Source organism: Nicotiana tomentosiformis, chromosome 11, assembly GCF_000390325.3.
Source record: "Nicotiana tomentosiformis chromosome 11, ASM39032v3, whole genome shotgun sequence".
Lineage (NCBI taxonomy): Eukaryota > Viridiplantae > Streptophyta > Magnoliopsida > Solanales > Solanaceae > Nicotiana > Nicotiana tomentosiformis.
This window is the reverse complement of record NC_090822.1, coordinates 52,013,694-52,024,228: the sequence shown is the minus strand read 5'-3', so window position 1 is coordinate 52,024,228 and position 10,535 is coordinate 52,013,694. Positions and strand designations below refer to the sequence as shown.

Sequence of the window (10,535 nt, the reverse complement as noted above, 5' to 3'; positions counted from 1 at the left end):
TGATTTTTCCGCCATTACCATAGGCCCATTTTCCAGTAGTGAGGATTCTTACAGGCATATACATCATGCAATACATATATATAATGGCTTTCCAGATTTATCAACTAAGTTCAAAGTGACAATACCACAGGGATGGACACTATAGAATAACCAGGGCTTAATCACAAAGAGTCACAAATATGAGTTTCAAGACAAACATAATCCAGAACTAATTCTGATGAGATAACTAAGTAGAAGTTCATACATGGAAGTTTTATCATGGAAATCTAGGGGAAGACAAGGTCAAAACTAATCTTGTCTCATGAAACTCAAGGTAAACAGGTCATGATTCAAATATACACAATTATAGCTAAATATTCATCATAAAAACAAGGATAGCTATAGTTAAGTGGTAATTCTTACTAGCAGCAATACACACATGAGGGATCTAGCATGAGACTCTTAAGGTAAAACATGTACAAACAAAATTTGAGCAGATATCAGTCTCCACAATAAGGTTTCAACATAGAAATCTAAGGCATAACCTTGAAATTTGAGAAAATCAACAAGCAGACAAACAAGTAAGAAGGTCAGAAAATCATTCACGTCAATTGCACATGGTGAGAATAAACTATATGTGTCGAAGCTTGTCTTAGATGTCTTAAAATTAGGTAGATTAGATACTAGAGAGAATGGAACAACAAAACAACATTATGACAGTAGAATTATAGTAAAACATACAACGATAGCACAATATTAGAGTTCAAATTGCAGGGTCACTAAATCATGCTTGTTCATAAAAGTTCAGATGATACTGGCACACAAAACACACATAAGTAGAAAGGGAATAGAAATTGTGAGAATCAAAAGCACTAACCATTTGCAAGTTAAACGAGCAAAGAGATGAGAAAGATTGTAGCTTCAGTAATGGCTCTAACAGCAACAGTCGAATAAGAAAAATGAGAACCCCAAATCTAGTGCTTTAGAGTTCAGAAGAGCCTCGAAAGAGCTCCGAGCAGTGCTAGCACCAGAGGAGGTTAATGAACTAATCATGCTGGCCTTGGATTTCAGCCGACCAAGAACACAATAATTTTAGATAACTAGAGCACAATAAAACTAGTGAAGGAAAGAGAGATCTATGATTAAGGTCCGTTTTAGGGAAATTGGGGAAGGGTTTATATAGTGATCGATTAACTCAAATCAAGAAAGGAAAAATTCCAATTACAACACAGAATAAGGAAAGAATCACACGCAAACCCATTCCAAATCGGAATAGGGTAAAATCGGGCAAACCCTAGTTTGACAGGAGGTCAAAAATAGCCAAACATCCCACTGAATCAAACCTGTATAACCTTGTTTAGAATCTATACATATGGAATGTCGTCTGAATATTTAAGACTGAGGCCCATTCTGCTTGATTCAGAGAAGTGGTACTTGCCGGAATCGGTAAGTACTAAGTAATACCACAATTATACAAGTAATGACAGGGTAACATAAATAAGGTAAGTGTGTCACAGGAGAATCTCATCCACTAGTCAGAGTCGAAGAAGGGTTGAGAGTGAGACGACTCGGGTTTAGTTTTGGTGAGAGACATGAGCGTATGAAGGCGGTAGAGCTGGAAAGTGAGATTAGGGTTTGGGGTAATGGAATATAAGGAGAAAGACTGTATATTATGGGTCGTTGATCTTAAAAGATCAATAACAGTGATTTTGAGGTTAGGATAGGCAGATAACGAGTCAACCGACCGAGTATTTGGCGAAGTGGTCATCTGGTCTTGGGTCGGGAATTAGCCCTGTGATTTGGACCAACTTTGGTCCAGATTTTGCATCCATGTAGGGCCGTAATTAAAATATGCGAAAATAAAATAAATTATAAAATAGTTAATAAAAATGATTAAAAAAATTATATTTATAAAATTATCACTTAAATAGTAATAAGCTATAATTTTAAAATATAAAAAATGCCATTCCGGTCTAATTAGCTTAACTAACATAATTATATGTAACAAATTCCATTGTTGTTGACAATATATAAATAATATAAAAATGTAAATATAATCGTAATAAGTGGTGTCAAAGACAATAAAATATGTATGAAAATGTAGATAATTAATTTGGACAAATAATCACTCACAAATAATTTTAAAGGAGTAATTAATAAATATTAATTAATTAAAATGCTAGAATCAATTACAATATGCTTATAAATTTTAAAGGAGTAATTAATAAATTTTGAGATATGCAACCTCCTCAGCTCGGAATTTTGAGGACCCTCCTCAAATTTCTGCCCCAGTTTCTATGCGTACTTCTGGCGATACACTTCTTTGGTGATCCTAAAAACGATGAGATCTGACAAACTCGATATCTTGCCCCAGTTTCTGACTGTAGGGGGAATGAAGATCTTATTATGATGTGACCGAACCCACAGGGCTGCCTACGTATCCCCTCTTAAACGGAAATCAAGTCAAGCGTAGTTCAGGTTACATTAAATATAAAGTGCAAACATAATCTTAAACATAATATCTCTTGACTTCATCCGAGTTGATAGGTTTTGGCCATATCTCTCCATCCAATTCTGCAAGTATAAGTGCTCCTCTTGTCAGTACTCGGTGAACCATGTGTTCCCGGGGGTATGTGTTATAGATTGCGACTTTAAGGTTGAGAAACCCTCATTGGTTCCTGGTCGAGGTATATATGCTCGATACCCAAAATCCTCCTCGACCAGGTGAAGAAAGATTGCAACTGGGAAACAAAGAGGTTGTTATACCAGCACCAGAAGAACCCATCACCACCCACGTGGAAGGGTTCCTGAGTGTTTACACTTATCCTTTCACACTGGGTCCCCTCGATCTGATCATCGTAGACTTCTGCAAGAAATACCAGGTAACCCTCGGCCAAATTCACCCCTCTTTCTGAAGGATCGTGATACTGCTCCGTTTCTTCGTGAGCAAAATCGACGGGCTTCCCTTCAGCCTTGACCAACTCATAAGATTATATAGCCCTTGACTCTATCGAGGTGGGCTGATAAAGCTTCAATGCCGGGCCACCAAGGCTCTTATCTCGAGTATAGATAAAGACAAAGATCAGGGCTGGATGGGCTGGTTCGTTCGGGTGAAGACCACGGACCTAATCCCGGCTGAGAGCATGTCATTTCCTGAGAAATGGAATATGAAACATAAGTATGATTCTGTCTATAATTTTTGTTCATTGTTTTTACTTCTTCATCCTTTCTTATCAGTATTTTTCTTGATACAGCCGTTGCTTGGATGCCGGGTGCGGTTCCCTACCTCGAGAACTAGGTTAGGAGCCTGGTTTCGACGTCAACACACGCCGAGCGTGCATGGCGTGATTTGTCAAATAGTCGGTGGGAGGCTCGTACTCATGGTAAGCCTTTTTCCTGACTTACCGATTTGTCTATCGTTCAAACATCTTTTCAAATATGAATTTACTTACTTTCTCCATTTGTGGGTCTCGTGAATGACGCGACTATGAGACTCATGTCCGGTGATGAATAAGTTTCATAATCTATCTCAACACCGGCGAAAGAGAATAAGAGGAAAAGGGACTCGAACTCCGAGGGTCAAAAACCAAGAAGAGAATAGCCCGTAAATCGAAGGGGAACACAATCCCACTGACTATGGAGTCAGTCCAAAGGTTAAGGAAAAAAGAAGAAGAAGATTGGAAATGCACTTCAACCCAAATTTATGGAATTCTCCCAAAATGCTAACTTCCACAATAGGTGCCGAAACGCTACCAGGGTATCCAAAACCCGATCCAAACATACGCCCAAGTCTGAAATCATCATACGAACCTGCTGGAACCTTTAAATCCCGATTCCGAGGCCGTTTACTCTAAAATCCAATCCTAGTCAATTCGTCCAACTTAAAGCTTTCAAAAGGAGAATTTTCTTTCCAATTCAACTCCGAACTTCCTGAAATTCAATCTCGACCACGCATACAAGTCATAATACCTTAAGTGAAGCTGCTCATGGCCTCAAACCGCCAAACGACATGCTAGAGCTCAAAATGACCGGTCGGGTCGTCACATTCTCTCCCACTTAAACATACGTTCGTCCTCGAACGTGCTAAGAACTACTCTGGAGTTATCTGAAATCACTGCTTAACACCTCGTGCACCTACCCATGCTACCACAACTCACTTGAGCACACTAGCTCGAGTAAATCTAAAGATTCCCATTTTGCTTAGTTAAATTATCCATAGAGCCAAATTCCGACATCCGGAATCTTCTGCCAGGTCTGTTTCCAAAGTATGATCACCGTATCAATCACCACATGATGTACCAAAATATGACTGCATACCTTTGCTAAATTCACACCATGCACTGCATAATTCACATGACCATAATAACACCCTATGATAATAATAGCCGAAATTCCACGAACCTGATGTCCACAACACACCTCATGCCACACACATGTCCTGCTCCAACTCTTTCAATGCTGCCGCATTGGAAAAGATGTGTAGAAAATTACAACCAACTGCCGAGTCAACCATTCATTGAGTTTCTCCCCTTGACAAGAACCATTACCTTATTCTGGACTAAGTACCGGTACTTACTCTTTAACTATGCCTCATACCGATCTGATCACACTGACCCGAGGTCCAATAATCCCGTCTCTCCCAATATAAGCTGCCCCGGCAATAAGCCACCTCAGACTCTGTCAAAAATCTCATATGATGCCACAACGTCCGACAACTACAAACTTGAATGTGATACATAAGGAAAACGAACTCTGGAAAGAACTACTCAACCCACGTAACTAATTAAACAACCGAAAAGGCGTTATGAACCTTCCCCAGAAAATGAGAAACAAAACACACCAGAATAGATATAGGGAACTATAACATCACATTGTTGCGGCGCGCAACCCGATTCAAACATAAAATCTATATAAGGAGATACTTACTGAGCTAGAATGCTCATTATTACAAAATACCCGAATATCAGCCACAAGCACGCTAAGTGCATAATACCATCCCTGGGGAGACAGATAGCGCCATACGCTACAAAACTCAAGCACAACTAAGGTGCGATATATGATCTGAATCTCGATAGCCATCCCGCTAACATAACACCATCGCTACATAGAACCTCAACACGTAGGAAATTTATCAAGCCATTTCACAACTCACACGGAAAAATATAGTATTACATGAAATCGCCAACGACGAAGTAACATCCAACATCCGAATACTACTCCATAAGAAGCGCTATGCTGAAATGAACACATCCGGCCTAACATAAAGCCCATATTCATATTTAAATTCATCCACAGACCTCAAGCCGATTCTGATCGCACCGTACTAGGCTAATAACCTTTCAAGGATCCATAATAACCCCTTTTCCCATAACACACAAGAACAACCATCATATCCAGAACAAACCTCTACAGTCCAAAACCAAATGAACCGAGCGCCCTCCAGGCATAAATTCTCACATGAACAATAGTACCGCAATCTCCATGCTTGGTTCTAATCTTCGATCAATCAAGTGAGTACATGTCACACTTATTCAATCATCCAGTGGGATGTGCTTCCACGATCTTCCGCACCAGATAACAAGTCTGCACATCTATACCACCGGCCGCACAAATGTTGTAAAGCAAATCAAAAATCCGAAATCACTACTCAAAGCCTCTTACATAGGACACCGATCTTAGGTGACGCTAAAGACAATACAAGCTTACTCTAACCATATGAATCCTTTCCCGCTCATCCGAGCTCTTTGATATTCTTGTCGACACCAATTTGCAACCTTGTTACTTAACTTTCAAATTCTGTGCCGCTCACCGCACGTATCTTACCAATACACGAGAACCCAAATTTTTTATCATAAGTCCTAAACCACTAATAGGATACATACTCTACTTTGTAGAACCTTTCACTTTACTCGGTTCAGGAGAATCATTGCAACACATGACTGAATTCTCATAACCGTAGAACACACAAATCCTCAAATAGTGGTCTGGCCACCATTACTCTCTCGGAACCTGCCCACACATAAGAGGCTATAATACCCGAATGCATCCAAATACAATCAATTATGGCGGACGTCAAGCCTCGCGCGTGCCACCCCAAATCACATGTATAATTTAATCATGCTGGAGGAACTGATCACTCCCACCATTATGCCAATTCAACCATGGCTAACCGATCTGACTTTCTCTAACCTACCCTGGACTTACCTTAGGAATAATAATAGCTCCATTCAAAATATGGCGAACTCAATCCGCAATCATCCTGAGTGATCCTATTTCACAAGACCACATTGTCTCAAAACCCACGAACCATTTCATACCCTCCTTGTGTGCATAATCGTGTCTTCCACTGATATACCCATTCTGATGATTCTTCTATAAATCCAAAGTTACATGTTCCCCTTCCTCTCATGATACCCCGTAGACCAAAGATAACACGGAACAATCCAAGCTCCTTTATCATAATCCGCTGCAACAGCTCGATATTCAACTACACTATGGACTCGAAATCCTTAGGCACCACAACTTAACTTTTGAATCCACTAGGACCGTTATTAAGAGTCACCCACTCTAACTTGGTCCCGGACATAATTGAACTCCAAGGGTCAACTAGCACATGAACGCCCTCTCAAAGAAGCACCCGGCTAAATCATTTTCCTTATACACTGCTTCCACACGAAGCCTAGACTCTGAGTCTTCCCCAAACCTGAACACGAATCGATAAGGCCAAATATAGCACACATTCCTCAAATCCTTTGCTCAAATTACTACCGATGTTCTCTTCCCTTAGTCATAGCGATCCATCAATACACTATGGCCTATATGCAGTAGAATTTTGGTGTTTGGTCTTGAATGTTTTGCACATGGCCTTCATCACATCACTGTTGAGATTGGTGGCATTTTCGGTAATAATCAACTCGGGCACTCTGAATCGGCAGACAATATGTTCTCGAGCAAAATCTTCCATGACATTCTCTGTTATAGCTTTGTAAGATGCGGCTTCGACCTATTTTGTGAAGTAATCAATGGCTATCAAGTTAAATCTGTGTCCATTGGAGGAAACGTGCTTGATTGGGCCAATGACATCCATGCCCCCAATCGGCAAATGGCCAAGGCAAACTCGTCACATTGAGTTCATTAGGTGGAACTCGTATCATGTCAGCATGTACTGGGCACTAATGACATTTTTGTACATACTTGACACAATCAGTTTCCATAGTCATCCAGAAATATCCCGCCCTCAATACTTTCTTGGCTAGACAAACCCATTTATGTGAGGTTCGCATGTCCCGGCATGTATCTCTTCGAGCAGTCTGGACACTTACTTGGCATCGACACATCTTAGAAATCCTAGATCGGGAGTTCTTCTGTACAAAAGTCCTCCGCTCTGAAAGAAATAGTTAGCTAACCTTCATAATGTGTGCTTTTGAGTATGTGTAGCATTTTGTAGGTACTTTCCCTTTTCCAGATACTCCCGGATATCGTGAAACCATGGATTCCCATAAAATTCCTCTTCAACATGAGCATATTAGAGAGTTTCTTGTCGATCTCTATTGGGATGGGGTCGATTAAATTCTTATCCTGATGTTGTATCATGAAAGATAGGGAGGCCAACGCATCTACGAACTTATTGTGAATCCGGGGAACATGCTTGAATTCTATCTTCGTGAACCTCTTGATCAGCTTCTATACATGGTGTAAGTATGGCAGTATGTTTGTATTCTAGGTGGTCCATTCTCCGAGTACCTAATGTATCAGCAAATCTGTGTCTCCAATCAACAATAATTCTTGGATGTTCATGTCGACAACCAATTTGAGTCCTAAAATGCAAGCCTTGTATTCTGCAATATTATTGGTACACGAAAACCTGAGCTTGGCGGATACCGGATAATGTTGGCCGGTATCCAATACTAAGACCACTCTGATGCCCACTCCATTGAAGTTAGCAGCTCTGTTGAATAACATTCTCAAACCATCATAAGCTTCTACGATATCTTCCCCTATGAAAGATATATCCTCATCGGGAAAATAGGGCTTCAAGGTTATGTCTTCTCCATCTACGGGGTATTTTGCCATGTGATCGGCCAATGCTTGCCCCTTGACTACCTTATGAGTCATATAAATAATATCAAATTTTCTTAGTAGTGCTTTCCACTTTGCCAAATTGCCAGTAGGCAAGGGTTTCTGAAAAATATACTTTAAGGGGTCCATTCTCAATATGAGGTATATGGTGTATGCGCAAAAATCCTCAACTTAGGGGATATCCATGTTAAAGCACAACAAGTGCGTTCTAGTAAAGAATACTGAGGTTCGTATGGTGTGAACTTCTTACTCAGATAGTATATGGCTTGCTCTTTCCTTTCGGTCTCATCATCTTGTCCCACGACGCATCCAAATGCTCTATTCGACATGGACATGTACAACAATAGAAGCCTCCTGGGCTCCAGTGGGGCCAGCACAGGAGGTTTGGATAGATACTACTTGATTTTATTGAAGGCCTCTTGACATTTCACAGTCCAACTCGTTGCAGCGTCCTTTGTCAACACATGCAGATTGTCTCACATATTACCGTTAACTGGGCTATGAAATGGCTAATGTAATTGAGACGCCCCAAGAAAATCTTTACGCCCTTCTTGTTCCTTAGCAGCGGCAGATCCTGGAAGGCCTTGATCTTTGACAGTTCTAGCTCAATTCCCCGGTGGCTGACAATGAAAACTAGTATCTTCTCGGTAGGGACCTCGAAAGCATATTTTGCGGGGTTCAGCTTTAAGTTGTACTTCCGCAGGTGGTTGCAAAACATTCTCACATTTGTTTTGTGATCCAAGCTCTTCTTGGATTTGATGATGATGTCATCCACAAAACCTCGAGTTCCTTGGGTATCATATCATGAAAAATAATGGTCATGGCCCTCATGTAAGTAGCTTCGGCATTCTTTAAACAAACTGGCATCATTTTATAGCAATATATGCCCCATGGTATGATGAAGGTTGTTTTCTATGCATCTAGATCTGGTGATATCCCGTGATGCAATCAACAAATGATCAGAGTTCATGCTTGGCACAAGTATGTTCTGTAGTGGAATATCATCCTTATGACTTGCTCTATTCAAATCTCTGTAGTGAATGCATTCCTTGACCTTCCCATCTTTCTTTGGTACGGGTACGATATTGGCTAGCCAGGTCGGATACCCGACCACTCGAAGGACATTGGCTTCGATCTACTTGGTAACCTCCTCCTTTATCTTTAAACTCATGTTTGGCTTGAAATTCCTGAGTTTCTGTTTCAGTGGTGGACACATTTGGTTGGTAGGTAGCTTGTGAGCTACTATGGATGTGCTCAACCCAGTTATGTCGTTATAGGACCATGCAAAGATGTCCTCATAATCTTCCAGAAATCTGATGTACTTTTGTTTGTCTGACGGTGATAGATGGATACTAATGTGGGTCTCTTTGGCTATTTGAGAATTCCCCAAATTAATTGCCTCAGCTTTTTCTAGGTTGGACTTTGGTTTGTTTTAAAAATCCTCTACTTCCTTGATAATTTCCTCGGGTATTACATCATTTTTCCATTCTTCTGAATCACTCTCATTGTGTTGCATTTTCTCATACATGCCACAGTTGTAGATTCAATAGGACAGCACATAGTTATGCTAAAAGGAATGCGGAGATAATAATATAAATAAACGAAGGGAAATAATGCATTAATTTAAAACTTAAAATATCGAAGCAAACAGTACTCGATATATAGAGTATTTATCTCAAAACAAAATACTGAATGTCTTAAGTGCGAGAAAACAATTTAAATGGAAAATATTGCTAGTCTCCCAAAGCTACCCAGGTGCTCGACGAGCCCGGGATGGTGCGGTAGTCCAATTCCTGAGAACAACTCCATCTCCTGCCATATGGATGGTGAGGTCTTCCTCCTCCTCTCCCGAGATCACATTGCAATCCATAACTCCTTCACCTAGGAACATACTTCTCATGCCAGCTAGAATCTCATCTTCTTCAGAACCCCAAATCACGTCGGCCTTGCAGAATGTCTGGTACATCGATGGTATGGGTTTAGGCAATGGGTAGTAGAAATCATGTCATGATGGTGACCAATCCTCATATTCTTGCGTTGTGTACTCATACTCGGGGCCGAATGTGCTGCCCTGAGTCCGTGGCCATATTGGTTGACTTTAATCATAAATTAACTTCTTTAAGTTTATTCAAACTCTTTTGGTATACCTTAATTGTTGATATACATCCCTTATATTTTATTTAGTTATAAATTATTATTAATTGTTTAATATACTTTATTCGGTTACTATTTTGTCACATATTTTACTAAACATATACCAAATCTCATACTTGTAATATCTATTTGCTACATGACATTCACAATTGATTACTATTTTATTCCAATTTCTTTTCACAATAATTGTAAACACTTGGCTAATAATTCTTTACCCAATCCCTCCTTTGTTTGATCGAGTCCACCAGAACTATATTTTGTGGATCTTGAGGGATGCCTAACTCCTTTCCCTCGAGATAATTTAAACCCTTACCTAGAATCTC

The 10,535-nt window shown here is 40.1% G+C and overlaps 1 protein-coding gene across 1 annotated transcript; it reads right to left on the bottom strand.

The window, feature by feature from the left end:
• Positions 1–7,722: 7,722 nt before the first annotated feature.
• LOC138901446 (uncharacterized) lies at positions 7,723–8,187 on the bottom strand. Its single transcript, XM_070189211.1, has one exon. It carries the CDS (start codon positions 8,185–8,187, stop codon positions 7,723–7,725), a length of 465 nt encoding a protein of 154 aa, XP_070045312.1.
• Between the last annotated feature and the right edge of the window lie 2,348 nt (positions 8,188–10,535).